The 21,871-nt window shown below is 44.1% G+C and overlaps 2 protein-coding genes across 2 annotated transcripts; both read left to right on the forward strand.

The window, feature by feature from the left end:
- Positions 1-421: 421 nt before the first annotated feature.
- Rnase11 (ribonuclease A family member 11 (inactive)) lies at positions 422-4,817 on the forward strand. The gene has a single exon (XM_052734310.1). The coding sequence runs from the start codon at positions 506-508 to the stop codon at positions 1,070-1,072; it is 567 nt and encodes a 188-aa protein (XP_052590270.1). The 5' UTR covers positions 422-505; the 3' UTR covers positions 1,073-4,817.
- An 8,789-nt stretch (positions 4,818-13,606) lies between these two features.
- Positions 13,607-14,980, forward strand: Rnase9 (ribonuclease A family member 9 (inactive)). Its single transcript, XM_052733363.1, has one exon. It carries the CDS (start codon positions 13,998-14,000, stop codon positions 14,571-14,573), a length of 576 nt encoding a protein of 191 aa, XP_052589323.1. The 5' UTR covers positions 13,607-13,997; the 3' UTR covers positions 14,574-14,980.
- The last annotated feature ends 6,891 nt before the right edge of the window (positions 14,981-21,871 follow it).

Below are 21,871 nucleotides of genomic sequence, written 5' to 3' on the forward strand. Positions count from 1 at the left end.
AAAGGAACTGGTAAAGATGGAGATTTTGTGACTGAGAATGAGTGGGGAAAGAATTGGGAGATGGAGAAAGGTCACCGCCTGTGCTTTGTTTGTTTACGTGGCTGTCGTGTGCTGGGTCCTGTGTGGGCAGTAAGAGACAGGGATAGTGAGAAATGTGGTGGGTGAGATGACTCGGACCTACATGGAGACTGTAAACCGCTCTAATAAGAGCAGACAAAAGAAAAGTACTTGGCTCCAGCACGTTAGATTTAGCTCAAGTTTTGTTTTGTTTTTCTTCAGTTGGGTAGACTAGTGTTGAATGAGACAGACTGGACTGGTTGTAGCTGGAGATTTTAGCCTGGGTGCTCAGGCTCCTCAGCTGATTGTTATTTTACTATATCATATTTTGTTGATATATGTGTAGGAGTCTTATATCTGAGGGGTCATTACTGAGAATAACTGCCATAATGAAAAGGAAAACATCCTGTTTTATCTTTCCTGCAGACAAGATTACAGTGTGCATGAGATGGCGATCTTTGTGCTATTGCTTGGCCTCGGGGTGGTTCTCATAGCGCCTTCAGAAAGCACGGTGAAGGGCATCAGAGAAAAATTTTCACAGGAGGAGACGCATCCTGCTGCAAAACAGACTCTTGGGGAATCAGTGAACTCAACCCTGTCAGATAAAAATATCAGCCTCAGCATATCCAAGAATGGGATGGCTACCTCACCCCCAACATCCAGAAGGTTATATTTCCTCATCCCCAAGGGAAACACTTTGAGTAATGACCAAGACTGTCTAAACGGCCCGAGAGTCTGCAGAGAGGTTTTAGACACGAATGAGTCGTGCCAGTTGGGTAGTAACTTTAGGCACGGGTCCCCCAATGGGATACACGGAACTCTCAAGGCCACCCGCTGGAAATGTGGCCTAAGCTCCTGTGAGAGCCTAGGACTGGAGCACACCATGTGCAAGGTCACTGCAGGCCAGCGGTGCCCCAGGTGCCAGGAGCACAGTGTCACCTCCTTAAAGAGAATCTTGACAGTGCTGACAAGCCACTCCCTGATGAGCTGGCTAGTCAGCGGCTCTAAAGTGTAAATCGCGGGGCTTTGAGGGTAAAGAAGGACAAGTTCACGATCATTGCTGCTTCTACCCTTCTGCGACACACGTCTGTCCCCTGGTACGCAGTACACACTGTTTGTGCTAAACTGGATAAATGGGGGGAAATGGCCCAGTGCAGCACAAGTCAATTAAGAATTGTAACTGATCCTAGAATCCAGACTCACGCTCTTGCTCTCACTCTCTCTCTCTGGATGCCTTCCTAGTTCAGTTATAAAGCTGTCCCAACGCTGAGTCTAACCCAAGTGGACAAAGGAAAGAAACTCCAAGTCAGATAGTGAATGAGGGTGAGACGTATACTCAGTGCTGTTCCTCCAAGAAGTGTGAGCATAAGTGTGAGCATATGTGTGTGCCTGAGTGCAACTGCCTCCCACCAGTGGGTTGGTTGCCCGTCCTCCAGATGTCTCTGCAGCACTGTACCATCTGCATTCCTCCACCAGTATTCCTATCTCAGGGCTGCTGCAGAGAGATGAAACACAGCTCCTCTCGCAGCCAAGCAACGTCTTGCTGCTCCAGAACTTCGCCTGCGTAGTGGCAAACGATGGGAAATACAGGAGGTAGCGACGGAAATATGACGTTTCTGCCGAGTTCCAGGCAGGGTTGTCTTCGGACTTGATGCTTTCTCTGCCAATTTTAAGTCCTCGGAGTTAACAGAGCATGAAGCACAGACAGTTATCATTATTTGCTGTTGTGCAAATGTATGCTCCTGTTTCCCCTCTTATTTCTTTCCTGCATCCCGATCCCACTCTTTTTTTTTTTAAATGCTTAATTCTAAATAAATGCGTGCAAATGAAGGCCATGTTGTTGTAATGTTTTTCTTGCAGTGCATGGTTCGTTTTATCTTGATATTCCCAATGTTTTTACACTGATACAGAATTCTCAGACTATGGAGACTACAAGAGGCTGACAGTCAACCAGTACAGACCATTAGAACAACATTTGACATCTGGGGGCTTTTTAACTGGATTCTCTTTGTCGGCATGATGGCTGCTTAAACACTGCCCACACTCACTGTTAGTTTGGGTCACTGGTATACAATCAGAGTTCAATTTGTATTTGGCAGTAAGAGGAGAGTGACTTAGGGAAATGCCTGGGTTCTGAACAATAAATGAGGATATAGGTTGGCTGAGGTGCTCGCTCAGTGAGTCCATTCTAGGGTCATTTTCATGTGGCAGGTCTGATACTACACTCATTCACCACATAGAAGAGTGGATTCTCCAACAGCCCAAGTTGTCTCTTCGTGGTTCACATTCAGTTCATATATTAGTAACTTCATTTTTACACCATTCATTTATAGTAGAGGGGCCAGTCAGCCCTAGGGATAACTCGCTTTTGTTGTTTTATTTTGTTTTACAATATGCAAGAAGAAGCCAACCCATCTTAGCACGTATTGCTTCTCTCATCAGGAAAGAAGAGCAAAGACCCAGGACAGTAGCTCTTTTTCAGGCTGGGAGCATCTTCCAGAGAGGTGTGATCAAGAACACACCATCCACCTCTCTGAAGGAAGCAGGAACTCTGGCTTCTAACCGGTTCCTGCGATCTCCCAGAATCTATCACTTCATCATCGTACTGTGGTCTGGAAAAAACAGAAGTGCCATAAAGGCACACGTTTCTGACTCCAGAGCCCATCACTTCTTTGATGTATGTGTCACAAGGTTCCTTGCGAGGCGTTGAGCGGGGAATTTGAGCTTTCAAATATTAGGTTTTCATCACTTCCCATTTCTGCTCACCAAACCTGCAGGGGCTCCTTTGGTTTGGTTTTGTGGCTTTGTATCTAAGTTGATCAGGCTGGTTTTCCGGGCTCCAGAGTCCTCTTTCACCATCCCCAGTCTTCCTTCCTGCGTCTGTGGTTTTGAGGCTGCTATCCTCCTTGGCCATTGCTTCCCTCCTACAGAAAGGGTTTGCTCCCTGCCTCCCCGTCCTTGCTTTCTTTCCCTTTTCTTACTTATCTTAACCCTTGAGCACATGAGCCACACCTGCTAAGAACCAGTCCCAGCATCCCTGGTACTTGTTAGGGAAGTAACTGAAAAGTAAATATGCCTTTGTAGTTGAAAGGAAAAGTGAGAGGCAGATCCGATTCCGAAGCAGCCACGGGAGGTACCCAGAGAGCAGAGAAGGGGTTCAATATCCTTATCCGTGCAGTGTGGATGTTGGATGAGATCTGGCCCTGGGCATTCGTGAGGATCATTGTGGAGGAGTTTCAGGTCACCCAAGCCAACTCTCCTCACTGTCAGGGCACCCAGCCTCACTTCCTCTCTTAGGCTCTCTGAGCTGAAGTGATGTGAGCAGGGTCCGAGTCCAGGTTTCATCACAATGTACTGAAACACCTTGTCATTATTCAATAACTAGATCCCCCACTGGACTGCGTCTTCACTTAAATATTTTATATAATAACGATAGTAATGGCCCAGGAATAAGCTGAATTCAGAGGGAACCATGTCCCTAACAGCTGTGCTACGCAGTTGTTCCGCCCACCTGCTGTTGACAGGTTGTTATATGAGAGGGGAAAAAAGGGTGTGTTTTAAAGCCCTGCTCTCTGAGATTCCATCCCGTGAGTTTGGCCTTCACATAACAAACTTCCTAATTATAGAAACTGTTGTTAAGCGCAAGTCCCTAGGCTGGAGGTCTAGGAAGAACCCTGGGTTCTGTAGACAAAGGGCAGGATCGAGCGTGTGGTCATTTTGCAAAAAGCATCAGGGTTGCTGAAGGGCCCAGAGTTTCACTCCCACTCAGCCAGGCAGATCAAAAAGCTTTCTTCCTAATTCGAGTTTCAGTGAGTAGGGAAAGGTTGCTACTTATGTGTTCAGAGCCTTTGGGGCAAAATAATTCAGTGTCACCTCACATGCCTACCTCCTCGCCAGTCCCCCGGGGCAGCCAGGCAGTCTTTTTATCCTGAAAGCCTCTGGACAACCAGCGTTTCTGAAGGCAAACACAGGACCCTGGAAGAGCCACTCGCTTCTAAACAGTGAGTGAGAAGTTCAAAGAGAGACTGAACATCTGAAATGCAACTTCATTTCCCCCCAGGAGAGAGTTGGCAGCGCTGGGATAAGACAACTTGAAAACTCTTTCATCCTTCTTGTTTTGGAAGCCTGCTAAGGCTTTCAGAGTCACAACAATGATAATTGTCACACGATTGTTCGTGGCCATGGTAATTGTAATAACAGAACAGAGTACTTCCAGCACGTCAGAAAGATCTACAAATTCTCTTTTTACTCTCAAACAATCCACACGGAGTGGAGTCGATGACGTTACCTACAGACAGTAGGCAGTGTTGAAAGTCATGTGTATAACTGCTCTCCGCAGGGGCAGACAAGGACAGTTTGATTTCATAGGTCACCCTTCTAGCCTATCATCTGTATTTGATAGAAGAAAAACACACTTGTCAATAACTGTAAGGAAAGACAATTCTGACTGTTCCTGAATAAAATATACCTTACCACTTACCATTTGCTTTGACGATGAAATGGTAGCTGTCATCATTATTATTTTTATACAATTAGATTGTTACACTATACTAAGTAAACAACTGAAGACAGTTTTCCACATATTATTGTTAAGGGTTTACCATATATCTTAAACCTATAAAGCAGTCTGTCAGAAAGATGAAACATACTTACAGAAAAAGATAATCAGAAGACATTATCTGAAAATTAGCCAAGGAAGGAATAATCATTAAACATTTGAAAACATTTCTTTCTCACTAAATGGAGAAACGATGTGCTGTCATTTTTTAGCTATTTAAACAAAAGTCTGTGTATGTGTGTTTCTGTGTGTCTGAGCGCGGATCCCCGCAGCAGCATTAGATGCTCTGGGGCTAGAGTTATAGGCGGTTGTGAGACTTGTGATGTGGATGCTGAGAACCAAACTCTGGTCCTCTGCAAGAGCAGAATTGCTCTTAATCACTGAGCCATCTCTCCAGCCCCTATCACTCTTTAAATCAATCCAATCAACAGGCACAGATTAAGAAACTAAGAGTGTTGGCATGAACATAGATGTGCAGGCTCTCTGCACATCTGGAGCTAAGTTTCTGGAGCAGGCTCTCTGCACATCTAGAGCTAAGCTGCTGGAGCAGGCTCTCTGCACATTCAGCTGCTTCACCTGGTGGCTGCTGATGTTCCTTCTTCCTCTCTTATGTCCTCTAGGTAAGGAGCTCAACTCGGCCATCCCTGGCTCTGGGGGTCTTGAAGGTCAGGACGTATCTGAGGGCCTCAGGAGGCCCTGGACTTTTCTTGCATGGGCCATAGTGCTGGGCAGGTAAGAGTTCTGGGCTCTGCGTGTCCTCTCTTTGCCCCCAGCTCAGACTCTTCAGGAACCCCATGTTCTGGATGAGAATGTAGACAGAGACCCCTGAGACACTCCTGGGTATGGGAAGCAGGGGCCTGTTAGAGGGAAATGGGTGAGGACAATGGCCAACATAACCTAACTACGCTCAATCCCACTTTCTTTCCTCCCGTTCCATTTTTATATTTTTTCTTCTTGACCAGTGTCTTAATTAGGGTTTTTATTGTTGTGAAGAGACACCATGACCATTGGCAGCTCTTATAAGGAAAGCATTTAATTGAGGGGACTTACTTACAGTTTCAGAGGTTCAGTCCATTATCATCACAGCGGGGAGCATGGCGGTGTGCAGGCAGATGTGGTGCTGGAGCTGAGAGTCCTACATCTTGAGGCAACAGGAAGTCGACCGACAGTCACACTGAGGGAAGCTTGAGAAAAGAGACTGCAAAGCCCACTCCCACAGTGACACACTTCCTCCAACAAGGGCACATCTCCTAATAGTGCCATTCTCTTTGGGGGTTGCTTCTTGGAGGTGGGGAAGGAGAGTCATCTACCTCTCCAGAAAAGAGGACGCTCCAGGCTCACGAAGGTAGAAGTCAGAAGTTGGATTTTGACTGTGTTAGAAGCAGAACCGACTTAGTCTGTTTTCTTATTAAGCTTGCTAATTATGCTTTAATTAACGTTAATTGTATTTAATTAATACTAAAGTTTGCTATTGTCCTTTCCCCCTTCAGCATGGATGATGGCTCAGGAAAACTGGAAACCTAGGACCCTCTGCACAGGCTGAAGGCAGCTTAACAGGTTGGAGAGTATCACTTATAGGCAGCTCAGCTAGTCTGAGTGCCCCTCAGCAGCCTTTGGTATTTAGATATGGTTCTCTCGAGGACTAGAACTGATAAAATGAATATAGGGATTTATTAGAGTGGCTTATAGGCTGTGGTCCTGCTCGTTGAACAATGGCTGTCTCCCAGTGGAAAGTCTGAGAATCCAGTAGTTCTTCAGTCCACAAGGCAGAATGTCTCAGCTGGTCTTCAATATATACCCGAAACCCAAAGAGGTAGGCTCTAATACCAGCGAAGGAATGGACTTGCCAGAGAGAGCGAGGGCGAGCGTAAGTATTTACTCCAGCAAGGACAAAGTATCGCCCTTTCCATGGAGGAAGTGGTCTAATGTAATCAACCTGCTACCTGGTCGCCGGCTGGTCACCCCGGGGAATGGTGCCATACTGAGTGCTCAGTGTTGATCTTTGCTGTTGGCAGATCTGGCACTCACCAGCAGCTCTATCCAGTCAGCCTTAATGAGTGGAAGTCCATATTGTTGAACCCATGCATAACCTCCATCTCCGCTACTGTGGTCATATTGTTCATGGGCCCATTGGGCAATGACAGGATGACTGGGCAAAGAAGTTGAATATCCATAGAATGGGTCATCCTATCTACTTGATAATTAAACTCCTCAGCTGAAATTACCTTTTGATGAGCATTTACATGTGACACAAGTAGCTTCACATCTTTTGCCCACATAGAGATCTAGCCACATACTTCTTTCCCAATGTCTTTCTCATCAATGTCCCAATCATTCCCTCTTCAAGTTCCTGGTCATCCAGCAAATCCACTGGCTACATCCCATGAACCAGTGAATAATTGTATATCTATCCATTTCTCCTTCCAAACAAAATGTGTGACCGTGTGCACTGCCCAAAGTTCTGTCCACTGTGAAGATTTCCTTTGGCTGGTGTCTTTCAGGGTTGTCCCCAAAAGGGTTGTAATAATGTTACAGCGGTCTGCTTCTGGGTGGTGCCTGCATAATGTATAACCCAGGCCCTAATTTTCTCTGTGTCTGTCAACTGATCATGGTGTGCACCCCATTACACACGCTGTGGCTTCTACTCCTGTTACAACGCCTTCTGCTACCAAGAGTGGACTCAGGGGGTCAGCTTTGTGCAGTAAGCCTTTTACCCTCTGAGCCCTCCCACTGGTCCCCATGGAATTGATCTCAGAGTAATGCCTTTTCTTAAAAAAAATTTCAAGGTTATTATTTTCATGTACTTTGTAGTAAATAATGCAGAGCAATCACCATACCTTTAAATCATTTTCACCAATGATAACATGATGCAAAATTACAACACGGTATGAAGACCTGGGTATTTACCTTGATACAGTCAAGAACATGCCAAACATTCCCTAAACAGAATATTTTCATAACCATAAGCATCTTTCATGCTGTCTTAATGTAGTCAAACCTGTCCCTTTTGTCTCATTAGCTTCATTTTTTACGTCAAGTCACACACACACACACACACACACACACACACACACACACACACACACAGAGTATACACATATATGCACTCATGCACACACAAGTGGTATATACATACAAACAAACACACACAAACATATATTCACATACACACAAAGACTGCCTGTCTTTTCCCTAAATTGAGAAGTAAATAGTATACTGTATGCACAGTTACAAGCTCACACTTGTGTTAAGTTTCCCTCTTGCTACCTATTGGCCGTTAGAGTATTTCCTGTTTTTGCCACTTACTTTTGATGTGATGTTTTGTGTCCTTGTCCAGAGAGGTATGTGATTCCATACTCAAGTATGGGATATCATCTACCATAATTTCTTTTATGCCTAAATTTTTTCTTATGTAGTAAGGGTATTTCTTACCTTAAATTATGAAAAAGGTTTTGTTTTGTTCTAAAAAAAAAAAACCCAATTTTTATCTTTAAAAGTTACTTTACGGCCAGGCGGTGGTAGCGCACGCCTTTAATCCCAGCACTCGGGAGGCAGAGGCAGGTGGATCTCTGTGAGTTCGAGGCCAGCTTGGACTACCAAGTGAGTTCCAGGAAAGGCGCAAAGCTACACAGAGAAACCCTGTCTCGGGGAAAAAAAAAAAAAAGTTACTTTACTTTCTAAGCTACATAAGTTGAGGAGTGAGTGTGTTCATATGGGGTCTGTGTGTGTGTGTGTGTGTGTGTGTGTGTGTGTGTGTGGTGTGAAGTGATGAGTGCATGTGAGCATATCTGTGTCTGTATGGCATGTGTGTGTGTTATGTGAGGTATGGAGGTCTATAGTACTTTTTTTCTTGATATATCCATGATTTAACCATATTCACTATTCTTTTACAAAATAAAATTTGTCAGAATTTTTGACCTTATGCATTATATATTTCATCTTCATTCCATCTCTGACTTCAGAGAAGAATGAAAATATTAAGCAAAACATAACTAGGAGTTGAATAAATCAGTCTATATTGTCCAGGATCATATTGACTTACAGGCAAAACGTAGCAGATTTCTATTTACCACAATCTTTTAACATGTTATATAACCTTATACTTTAAAAGGCTAAACAAAGCACTAGTAAAAGTTAATTTGTAGAAAACCTTAATCACTTGTGAAGAGGTTTCTGTCATTTGTTGGAGTGACTTTGTTTTTCCAAAATAAGATATGAAAATTACTCTGTGTTTGGAAAGCTGATTTTCAATTAATGAGAATTTTTTTTTTGCTCCTTGTGGTGTATCCTGTATGCTGCTGGAAGCTCCAGCACTGGGGCATTCACCTTAGAGGAAGAAACGCTCAGAATCACATAAACAATGTGTTTGACTGCCTTGTTATCCACACTGGTGTGTCTGTCCAGATTTTCTTGACTCAGTGTGGTCCTCACTTAGGTTATGAGGTGAATGTCCAAGTGCCTCAAAATGTTTGTGAAAAGAATACATTTGGTGCAACTAAAACCTGGAATTTCCTCATCAAATTGAATCAGGAATACTTGAGGTCTTGAAAGTATATTGTACTATTAAAGTCTTTTTTGAGTTGCAAAATTTTTAGTTGTAAAACTAAGATTAAGAAACTATCAAGATGCCACGCAGTGGTGGTACACACCTCTAATCCTAGCACTTGGGAGGTGGAGGCAGGCTAATCTTTGAGTGTGAGACCAGCCTGGTCTGCAGAGTGAGTGTAGGACAGTCAGGGCTACACAGAGAAACCCTGTCTTGAAAAGCAAAAAACAAAACAAAACAAAAGAAATTAGCAAGAAATAAATTATTCATTAATAACACTTTACTAAGATTTTTTTTTTTCTTTTCTCCTATGTAATCTACATTTTCATTAATTAAGATGGTGAGGTGAGGCTGGTGAGGTGACTCAGTGGGTAAGGGCACTTGTTGCCAAGTCTGAGAACCGCAGTTCAATTCCTGAAACCTACGTAATGGAGAGAGAGAATCAACTCCCACAACTTGTCCTCTGACCTCTACGTGTGCACCATGGCTCACATGCACCCATACCTTGCAACACACACAATTAAAATGTAATAATAATTAAAGACGATGAGGTAGACAGAGGTCAGTATTCTGATTTCTCCACCCACACAACCACACTTCTTTTGTCCATGGTCCTTGTTGCTTTGCCGTTCAGTCGGAGCAGCTCTTTTATTAACAACTGAAGTACAGCTGGGTTTTAATCACAGGGCTTTGCTTTTATTTCTCCAATAAAAGCATGTGTTTCTGGCTGACCAGTCAGAAGTCCCCACATCTCTGATTTACTCAAGTGATGGAAGCTAGGCCAATCAGAAGAGTCATTTTCCTTGATGGAATTTGGTGGGGGAGGGCCGCACAATGGGAACACTGTGACCCTCTGATAGGGTAGAAAAGTGACAGTGCCTGGCCCTGCCAGTCCACAGAGCACCCACACAGGAGCAAATCTGGTCTGCACAGACGTGGAGCGGAGTGGGTGGCAGGAGCCGGGGAAGACCTTTAACTTCCGCCTTCTGTGCCCAGTGGACTACCCTCTTGTGTGAGTCAATACAGCCCCTCTGGAGTTTAAGATAATGTGTTGAGGATTTCTCTCCCTGTTACCTAGACACTCCCAGCACTGTGCTATAGAAGCACAAAATTCTTCACCATATGTCTCTAAAATGCCATAGCTTCGTGTATGTACAAAAACTGGAAAGCGGTCTATCCAAAGAAAGCATAGCTCCATGAACATAAAACACCGTCTCAATAATAGATACCCATTTACAATTATTATTACTGGTGTGGGTAATTGTTACCATTCTGAATATATTAGACTCTGTTTAATCTTTCCCACACTAGTAGACTTTCAAATTTCGAAAGTTTTCTGCTTATGTAAATGGCTGTTTCCCATGCATGTTACTGTAATCCCCTTTCTTAAATCATCCATTTAGAAGTTTAGATAGTAAAAAACTGCCGGGCGGTGGTGGCGCACGCCTTTAATCCCAGCACTCGGGAGGCAGAGCCAGGCGGATCTCTGTGAGTTCGAGGCCAGCCTGGGCTACCAAGTGAGTCCCAGGAAAGGCGCAAAGCTACACAGAGAAACCAAAAAAAAAAAAAGATAGTAAAAACCTTTCTACAAAAGCTTTATGACCTTTAACCCTTTTGTCTGCCACCTTTTCTTTTTTCTCAAAAGTATTGTAACAATTTCTTCCTGATCAAAATCTCATGAATGCTTAATATATCACATTCTCACCACATATATATATATATCCATATATATATCCTATTATATATGGTGATATCTTGTAAACCATTTTCTCGGTGAGTTCTCAGTAAGTTAAAGGGTAGGTCCTAGAGCTTCAGACTCCACTGGCCATGTGTGTGCTGACTTTGCTCACTCTAACTCAAAGTGCTGAAGAGGCTCTGGGTTCTCATTATAGAGGCTCTGAGTCCTCACTGCGGAGCTGTGAGCCAAGCTCTCTGGCTGTGACAATGTGATATTGATGGAAGTGTGAAAAATTATGGAGGGATGGGTTATGAACATGTTCACATGGGATGAGTAACCACTCAATACCACCAGTTTGGAATATATCTTTTCTTCTTCTCTCTGTACTTCTGTGCTCAACATTCCTATTCTCTCCATTTCCCACTGTGTGCCCCCAACTTCTGACTCTCTCTCTCTCTCTCTCTCTCTCTCTCTCTCTCTCTCTCTCTCTCTCTCTCTCTCTCTCTCTCTAATTCATAAGAACAGAATCCAAACCTGCAATTAGCTACAATCGTCTTCCCATCTCCCTTCTACATGGGCCAGAATTTCTGGGTTATGACAATTATATTCCAGAGTGAGAAAATGCTAATAACAGTACACAAAGTAAACAATGTTTCTATCCTTTGGTTGTTTCAATGTTGGTAATATATAAGAAGTCTTTGGCATAGCTTACAGCATAGAGCTTCTTACACTATATCTGTGTTACCTTTTTAAGAATTAAATGAGCTTCAACAATGTGCTTCTGAGCTGCTCAGATTCATTCTCTGTTCCTAATTCAGAAGGATTTCTTCTCACTGAAGATCAAAATCTCTGGTATCAAGTTCTAAGTCCAGCAACCCAAACACCCATTCTCTGAAGAATAGATAACACAGGGTATAGATGAAATAAAGAGGCGACAGACACAGTCAGGCTCTGAAGCCTGCTCTGAGTTCAGATAAGGTCATTGCTCTCGACTGAAAGAAAGATCTTGGAGAATTAATGAGAAACAGTCAGATTTGGGATAGGGATGCAGAAGACAAATGAGCCCAGAAATTCTCTACAAAAGATGATTCGCTGGACTAAAGCATAGACTATGCCTCATTGCTTATTTTAGTAAATGGGAAGAATCTCTGGATAGATGTTGTTGGTCCTCAGTTTCTTTTTTTTTTTTAGGTTTTTCGAGACAGGGTTTCTCTGTGCAGCTTTGCGCCTTTCCTGGATCTCGCTCATCTAGACCAGGCTGGCCTTGAACTCACAAAGATCCGCCTGCCTCTGCCTCCCAAGTGCTGGGATTAAAGGCGTGCGCCACCACCGCCCGGCTGGTCCTCAGTTTCTTATAAAAAAAAAGACCTTTAAAACTTAGCACAGTTAACCAGACAGTTTTATGATATGCACCACCAATATGGGCACAATATTTTCTTTTTAAATTATCTTCTGCTCTATGTCATTGGCTTATCATTGAATTGATAAGCAAAGACATTTGCTCAAAAACTTGTAAAGACCTGTATGTACATGGAAACAGTAGGCAGCAGATTGGGGGCCTAGGGTGGGGTGAGTAGTAGATATAGAGAAAGCCGAGCAGTGTGGTAGCTGTGAACTCTCTACTGATGAGATCAGCATAACTGTAGACAGTGATTCGAATTTGGAGTGAGTTTAGGGAGGTTAAAACCCAATCTAAACAGGAACCATCAAGTTCACCTAAGGGGCAGGAGGAAGCATCAATGAAAACACCAGAAAGTAAATGATGTACTTTGGTGGAAGAGCGGTACAACATGGCAAGAGGCTTAAAACGGACAGAGCAGTTAGAGACATGGACGTGGAGGTACATGTTAAAATTCTGCCCTCACTCCAACTACGTGACTGCACATTCGCAGTTCAGGGTCTTATGCCTTATGTCATCAGTGTGTGCTGGCGACTATGTATGTGCGGCATGGTCACACAATCTGCACCTTAAAAAGCCAGACGCAGACCCCACCCTCTCTCTCTCTCTCTGCTCTGCTCCCTCTCCCACCCCACCATCTTTCTCCCTCTTTCCTCTCCAGGCCTGGTTCTCTTGTACCCCACCCCCTTCTTCCTCCCAATAAAGCTCTCTGTAACTAGGTAGTTGTGGCCATGGCTCATGATTTTTCCACGCAGTAACCAGCGCTACTTATCATTCATTTCAGTACAGTCAGCCCAGTAGCCAGCTTAGTGTATGTCTGCTGTGCCTCTGTGGACATTTGCTGGACTCTTCAAGGACATCTGTGGCCAGATGTGAGCAAGATGAAAATGAAAGCCCTAAGACGGAGAGTGCTCCTTGTCAGAGCAAGATCAACAAGGGGGGAAGCTGGTTCATTTCTGTGCACGTTATTGATTTCTGGGAATGAGTCAAATGTGTTTGTTCTAGGCAAAAGGAGCAACGTGCTGCCTGTGGCCCCTCTCTTCTCTCACTGTGGCTATGATCTCCCCCAGCCCTTCTCCCAGCCTTTTATTGGTTTCCTTTATCCCACCTCCACTTCCTCCCACCTCCCCTCACTTCTTCCCTCTCTCCTTCTCTAGCTCTGTCTCTCTTTCTTTCACATCCCCCACTTTACCTACTATCCCCAAGACTAACACGGTTGTTTTAGAGTCAATATTAGGGAGGTCTTCTGTGGGGCGTTTACCCAACCACCCCCACAGTTCCCCAGAGTTTTCTTGAGTGCGAGCAGCAGGAAATATTAGATAGAAGGATTTATTGCGGAGAATATCGTGGAGATAAACAGATGGAAAATAAAGGATAGCCTCGGGAGGGCCTGGAACCTATTCCAACGGGCCCCGACTGTCTCTGCCCCAGAGTTTTTATAGAGACGCCAGGGGGTGGAGCAAAAGACCTCCTCCCCCAGCACAGCCAAGTGCAGACCATCTCAGACTCCTGCACTCAGGCCCGTGGTCTAATCATCCTCTATTCAGACCTGCTGGGTAAAGCCGCGAGGAACCCGAGAACGGGCTCCCACAGTCTTCAAACAAATTCTGAAGTCTCACCTAACGGTTTTCCAATGGGCCACCTACTCAGAAGTGCAGAGAACAGTGAGAGTTGGTCTAAGTGGCCCCTGTGTGTAGAATACAAACATTGCGTCATAATAGAATGTCTCTCTTCACTGCTTTGACTCTGCAGGGAAAGAATGAAGTCTCTGGTCACCAAGTACCCACGGCCGTTGACGCTGCTGCTGCTGCTGCTGCTGCCGCCACTCAAGCTGCAAGGGGAAAAATGGGATTACTCGGATTATGAAATGATGCCAATATTAGGTGACTACCTAAGGGAACTCCATAGCACAGGACCTACCAAGCCACCTACCAAAGAAAGAATCATAGAAAAGATTATTGCTGATCCCCAGCGACCTTTGGTTGGCGATGATTACTGCGACACTGAACTCGTGTTTAAAAATATTCACAATAAGCTTCTCTGCTATTCGGAGTACTACTTTGTAGCTGAGACCTATCAAGACCTGCAAAAGGCCTGTTATGGCAAACAAGTAAAATGTAAGAAAGGGGCTTCGTTTTGCAGAAGAAGCACGGAATTAATGAAAGGAGTGAAGTGTGCTTTAGTAAGCGGAGAGAGGATATCAGAGTGCTCATACGAAAGCATCTTCCTGACAGGTTACCCGGTTGTCACTTGCCGGTGGGATGATGAAACCCAAGAATTTATCCCTAACCGTGTACTTGATATATTGATACCTAGGAGCAGGAAAGTATCATAGGCCAGGAATATGACTTCCCCTGACATTCCGGGTTTCTCTAAGTAGTTACATTAGATACGCTAAGTGGGTACGCTTTAGATACTGATGGATGCTGTTAGTTAAAAGTGAGAATGGCAGTTCCAGGCCATTCACTCTGATCACCCCCCTGCCTCCTTTCCCGTCCCCAAAGCATCGAATGGCCACGTGTGCTATGCTCACAAGACTCCAGCAGTTGTTTTCATAAAGGTCACAGAATGTGTCATGACAATAAAAGTCTGCAGCAAACAGATGGTCAGCATGAAGAACAGCAGGGGGCCGGGTGTGGGAGCTCAAGTTTGTACTTTCAGCACTTTGGAGGCTAAGGCAGAAGTTCATAAGTTCAAAGCCAGTCTGTGTTACCAGGCAAGAAAACCCTGGCATAAGCAAACAAACAAAAAAACAACAACAACAAAAAATATAGTTTGGAATAGCTGCCTGAAGGATCATCAGAATTTTCATGTGATTTTTCTGGCTCAGCATCAAAAATCAAGTGATTCAATCTTAGTGACTGGCTCTGGGTGCCTATGGGGAATTCCCAGGGCTGGGCAGCAGTTTTATATCAACAACTTACACTCCTTTCAGACTTTTATGCAGTGTATCTTTCCAATGTTATGTTGGTATATATTTCACTTTTCATGTTCTCTGTATTCAACACAATACATGGTACCATGAAGGAGGAAACCACAGGAAGGAACATCTCAAGATAAAAGGCGTTAAGGACCTAGGAAAGCCAACTCGTCAGAGCACCTGCCAGTTGTGAGCATGTGTGTGTGAGAAACCCCACCGTTTTCAGAGCTCAGCCATCAGTCTTCACAAAACCAAGCACAATTCCTGGTTGTCCTCTGGCGTTTTCACAATTCCCCACAGCTCTTCCCTTCCTTTCTGTTAGGCGTGGCTCCATCTGAGTATACTCCGCCTCCGAACAAGGCTGGAGATGGTGATGAAGGAGATGTCTATTCACTTAATCAGTGATTTTCTCCTTTCTTTCAAACTTTTAACTATTAACTAAAACTTTCTGAAAATTCTATTAGAATTAGTAGCAGGGGATGATATGGGTGTCCTGGCCCACTTCACCTCAAATCAATCTTCTAGGCTCCTCCTCAGCTCTTTACCACTATTTTCAGAGTCAAAGTTGAGCTTCTAATTTACTCATTAGTTGATATACATTAAGGCCTGGGTCTGAAAGTCCTTTTTCATTATCCAAATCAGGGGGTAGGGGGCTGTCAGAGGAAACTGATGGGTGATGTTGCTCTGTATGCTGTGAATGTGTTGCTCTGATTGTTGATCAATAAAATGCTGATTGGCCAGTAGCCAGGCAGGAAGTACAGGTGGGATAAGCAGAGAAGGAGAATTCTGGGAGAGGAAGGCTGAGTCAGCAGACACCAGCCGGTCATCTAGGGAGCAGCATGTAAAGGCACACAGGTAAAGCCCACAGAACATGTGGCAACATATAGATTAACAGAAATGGGCTGAGTTTAAATGTAAGAGCTAGTCAGTGGTAGGCCTGAGCTAATGACTGAGCAATTTTAATATAAGCTTCTGAGTGATTATTTTATAAGCGGCTGTGGGGTCCATGGGGCTGGGCAGGACCAGAGAAAATACCAGCTACAAAACCATGCTTCTGAAAGCCTTAACTGGGAGGCCTTTGACTATGACGTTGAATGAGTAAAGGTCCTCAGGAGCTCTTTTGAACCTCCATGACACTGCTACACTACAACACAGCCCTGACAGTGAGCTGCAGAAATTCTATACATGGTGGGCCTGGTATATTCTATGAACCGTATCATCTGGGCCATGATCACATCATTGATCTTTGAATTTTATAATGTACACACAAACATATTTATAGGAGTATAGTATAGCACAACTGAGGCATAAAAAGAATCCTGTAGCTTCCACTCCAGAGTTGCCAATCTTATCCAAATACCTTCTAAAAATATAATCATAGGGCCAAGCATGGTGGCACATGCCTTTAATCTCAGCACTCAGGAGGCAGAGGCAGGAAGATCTCAGTGAATTAGAAGCCTGGTCTACAGAGAGAGCTCCAGGACATCCAAGACTAAATAGAGAACCCTGCCTCAAAAAAGAAAAGAAAAAAGAAATGCAATCATGGTTATATGGATTTTCCTTCTTATCTTTTTTTCTTTATTAAGAAATTTTTTATTCATTTCATATTCCAACCACAGATCCTCCTCTCTTCCCTCCTCCCACTCCCCCCCCCAGCCTTCCCCACCCCACCCCACCCCCCATCCCCTCCTCTGACAAGATAAGTTCTCCCATGGAGAGCAGCACAGCCTGGTACACTCAGTTGAGGCAGGTCCAATCCCCTCCCCCTGCACCAAGGCTGTGCGAGGTGTCCCACCATAGGTAACGGGCTCCAAAAAGCCAGCTCATGTACCAGGGATTCCTTCTTATCTTATACAACAGGAGAAATTCAGAAGTGGGCCTCTACTTACTGAATGCCCTCTCAATGCCTGCTGTGCTTTGAATGTGTCCCCACAGGTGTTGCCAATGCGATATTATTAGACGGCCAGGGCTTGAAAAAGTTATTATGTGATGAAGGATCACTTCTCATGAATGGAATTAAGGCTACTATAAAAGAAGTTTCGTGTAGGCTTCAGCTAGCTTCTTCTCATGCTTCCCACCCCTTGAAGATAAAGTCCTCTATAGATGCTGGAGACTAGACATAAGACTCCCCAACTGAATTATGAAAAACATGTTTCTGGTCCTTATAAATTATTAAGTTATTTTTTAAAACCCCATTTTTTTCATTTTGACAATTACAGAGAGAGAGAGAGAGAGAGAGAGAGAGAGAGAGAGAGAGAGAGAGAGAGTACAATCAGAACATACATGTGAAGGCCAAAGGAAAACTTGTGGGAGTTGGTTCTCGGCATCCAACACATGGGTCCTGGAGAGTAACTCAGGCCATCAGTGGTGTAGCAGCCACCTTAATTTGTTGAAGCACCTCACTGGTGCAGCCTATGGTATTTTGGTATGGTGACAGCAAACAAATGAAGACAAGCCTGCACTATGATTTTCAGTTTTACTGAGTAAGATTTCATAAGCATCACGCTCCAACTTCTATTAGTAATACCTCTCCAAACATGGAATTCCACTGGTTTTTATTGTTTTGACAACTTTTTATATGCATACAATGTATTGGGATATAATACATTTATATTTAATATATTTACAATTATTTATGTGCATATTTACCCCCATAGCTCTCCTTTACCACCCCACCCCCACCATCTTAGTTAGTTTCCTATAGCTGTGAAGATACACCAAGACCAAGGCAACTCATAGAAGAAAGAATTTGTTGGGGTTTACAGTTTCAGGGTGTGAGTCCATGACCATCATCAATGGGAGCACGGCAGTAGACAGGCAAGTCTGAGGGAGAGAGAGAGAGAGAGAGAGAGAACATGCACATGTGAGCTAACCAGCTGGGAATAGCATGAGCTTTTCAATCAGCCAAGCCCACTCCCAGTGACACACCTCCTCCAACAAGGCCACACCTCCTAATCCTTCCCAAACAGTTCCACCAACTGGAGACCACCTATTCAAATGTAAACCATCAGACCCTCCCATTCCTGCTGACCTCCTTTTTCCTCCCAACTAGTCCCCCTCCTACATTCATCATGTCTTGTGTGTGTGTGCCTCGCTGAGTTTAATTAGGGTGGCTTCTGTGACCACGGGCAGGAGGCTATTTACTGGAGCATGGGCAACTTACCAATAGCTAGCTCTACCACTAAAGAAAATGAGTATTCTTCCCCCAGCAACCATTAACTGTGAAAGCCTCCTCAGAAAGGAATGGGGCCTCATGAGTCCCTCTCCATCCACGATGAGATGCTGAAAGGCCCAGTCTAGTCTAAGTCTTATGCAGAGATCCATAACTGCTGCGTTCATGAATGCAATAACTCCAATAATAACTCTTCTCTGTACTCCAGCTCCTACAGTATTTCAACCCCCTGTTTCATGTTCCCTGGGCCTGGGAGGGAATGATACAGATGTCCTATTTACAGCTAAGCACTCAGTAGTTACTTATTGTCAACACTTTGACCAGTTATGGGTCTCCACAATAACTGTTACTTTCTGTCAAAAGAAGGTCCTCCATCTAAGGGATGGGGCATGTGCTAGTCTCTGGGTACAAACAAATGTTTAGAAGGCAGCAAGGTTACATGTCTCATTGGTAACAGATTTCCTCACAGAGCCTGTGACATCCTCAGGGTTAGACTTTTGGCCAGATTGACAGTACCAGGGATGCATTCCCTCTTGAGTCTCAAATCCAATCAGAAAGTGATTGGTCTCCCCATCCCCCACCCACAATCATGGCACTATTTCACCAGTGGGCATACCTTGCCTTGCAAGTTGGCATTTGTTGATTAACAATTTTCTCGAAGGAAAGACTGTCTGTCCACTTTGGAGTGAGGCTCATCATTAAGACAGAGGATGTTCTAAAGAGAGGTAAACCATTCTATCCTGCAAGGAAGCTCCTTAAGACACAGGACAACATGTGTTCCGTTAATATGGAAAGCCAGCCAAGATTTTCTTACATTCTGAAGGCTGCCTCTTCAATCGATGGACAGTTTTCTTTACCATACAGCAGCCTTTTAGTTTCATTAGGTCGCCGAATTGGGAAAAAAAAATGAGGACATGACTGCTCCCAGGTACAAGTTGAGGAGAAGGTTTATTATAGATATGAGGAAGAAAACGGCCAGAGTCATCTGGAAAGGTCCAGATTGAACTGGACCTTGAGCAGGGGAGGGAGTAAAAGAGGGAGAAGAACCAGGAGCCAAGAGGGGTCCAGGAGACCAAGAGCACCAAGAGAATTCGTGTCCAAAATGGCTGAGGTTGTATAGGGATCAGAGGCTGTGGGAGGGAAGCCTAGCACAGTCTGGAGACTTTAGGTTAGGGGGCAGGGTGAGAAGGGCTGAGGAGCCAGGACTCTAGCAGGTATTGGCAATGCTGAGAGAGACTGGCAGGCAGTGTCCACTTGGATATGTCAACTAGGCACCTTGGTTGGCCACTTGTCCCAGGTGAGACCTAACAGTGTCATTTGTCAAATGTTGGTTTATTTCCTGAGTGACCAGAATCCTATTTAGATAATTTTCAGCTGGGCTGAAGAGAATGCTCAATGGTTAAGAGCACTTACTGTTTTAGTGAAGGACCCAGGCTCCTTGGCAGCTTATAACTGCCTGTAACGCCAGTTCCAACGGGTCTGCCACCCTCTTCTGGCCTCAGCAGGCTCCTCCTCTGATTATGTGGTACACGATAATCACACAGCCTCACACACATACACATCATTAAACGAATCTTCAGAAAAGTTGAAAACACTGCAGGCATGTGAGAGCACGCTTGCCTATCTTTCTGTTTATGTTCTCTCTTCAATATCTGTCATCTAAGTCTCTGTGAGTAGATCACTCAACTTCTCTATAAATGTATTTAGGCTTGTCTTTTTAGAAGCTACTGTACATAGAAACATGTCTTGGTTTTTCTTTTTTTGATCATTGATAATATATCCAAACATTACTAACCTTGTGTATTTACTTTATTTCTGCAAGTAACTGAATCAGTGTATTCTAAAATGTTTCGTAATGTTAGAGTTTTCCATATATGTGATCATACCATCTGAAGAGGACATTTAATGCCTATTTCCAATGTGAATGTCTTTTGTTTATTATTCATGCTTTATAGAGCTTGCTAGAAATCCTACCACCTTGATTAGAAGTGGTGAGAGTGGACAACCTTGTGTTATTTCTAATCTCATGAAAAGTGTTTCACCATTTCTCTGTTGAGTATGATCTTAACTGTAGTGGGTAGCCATTCCAGCTTTGATCTGGAAGTTCCAACCCCCATTGAGACTTCGGCAACTGTCACGCCTACAAGGCCGGGCGAAAGGAGGTGCCTGGGGACCTGAGATCTGGATCAGCGGGTTCTCTCTCTGTTGCGGGACCCCGGACTGGAGAGGTGTACCAAGCAGAGCTCCAGAGAACACCGCTGGACTGCGATACACCTTCCCCAGACTCCGCGACCTACCTATCCCTTAATTTGTAAGTTACCCCATTAAATAAATCTCCTTTTAACTACGTGGAGTGGCCTTAATAATTTCACCAATACTTAACTGTACACTTTTCGTGTGGGGTCTTTACAATAGTGAATCACATGACTTTTACACCTACTTTGTGGAGAGTTTTCATCACGAAGGATGCTGAGTTTATTAAGTGCTTTTCCTTTGCCTACTAGGACAATCGCATAATTTAAACTATTTCTCATTAGTATATTATAAATCGTATTTATTGATCTCCTTGTGTTGAATCATCTTTGCATTCCAACTGTTGCAGTTGGGATATAAAATGTCTTCACGTGCTCTTGTATTTGAACATTTGGCCTCTAGCTGATGGCCCTGTTTCGAGAAGTTGTGGTCGCTGTGGGGGTGCTAACTGAAGGAAGTTAAGTGAAGGCACTGAGGGGCAGACATTGAAGATTACACTCCATTCTCACTTCTGACTCATCTCTTTATTCCCTGTCACACTGCCACCCTCATGAACTGTATCCCTTCAAGCCTTGATTCAAAGGAAGTTGCATTTGGTCACAGTACTGAGAAAAGTAACTAAGACGAAAAATTGGTACCAAAGGTTAGTCATTGTTGTTAGGAAACCGTTTTAGGAGGACCATGAACTACAGAAGAGCAAGAACGTTGTAAGCAGAGCTTGATGGACTCCCTGGTGGAAGTTTATATTAATGGAATTGTTACTGTCTAGGGGTCTTAATCAGGTTCATTTACTCAGCCAGTTAAAGAATTAGAAGGCAGAAAAAACATCTCCAGTGTGACAGGTAGCAGCAGGGAACCCCTCAGACACAGCAGACAGAACCAGCTGTAAAGAAAGGGCTTTGATTAGGGTGAGGAAACACACATACCTCAGATACATAGAGAAAGACTCTCCACAAGGCAGAGGGGTACTTGGGGAGCTGAAGCCTGTCCCATTCTCTAAGCCTGGAGGATTTTTACGTCTTTGGAGGGTCTGCCTCCCCTAATTTATGGGAGGTCAGTTTGAAAACAGGATGGCTGACTGGTGTTGTGTAAGCGTCTTCCGATCTGGCCTTGAACTTGGTGAGCCAGTCCATCAGCAGGGACCCTGACTAGCTGGAGAAAATGTCTGAAAGGCCATTGTTTTAAGCTGCCAGGCTTCTGTCTCAGGTCAGGAGAGTGAGGAAGAAGTCAGTCATTTTAGAAGTCCGCCATCTTTATTACCTATCATGGCTTCTTTCCCTCTCTGCTT

The sequence above is a fragment of the Peromyscus californicus genome, unplaced genomic scaffold (assembly GCF_007827085.1).
Source record: "Peromyscus californicus insignis strain IS unplaced genomic scaffold, ASM782708v3 Scaffold_12__1_contigs__length_115047231, whole genome shotgun sequence".
Lineage (NCBI taxonomy): Eukaryota > Metazoa > Chordata > Mammalia > Rodentia > Cricetidae > Peromyscus > Peromyscus californicus.

Coding starts and splice junctions, on each gene's coding strand:
- Rnase11 (XM_052734310.1), top strand. CDS start 506: ATGGCGATCTTTGTGCTATTGCTTGGCCTCGGGGTGGTTCTCATAGCG.
- Rnase9 (XM_052733363.1), top strand. CDS start 13,998: ATGAAGTCTCTGGTCACCAAGTACCCACGGCCGTTGACGCTGCTGCTG.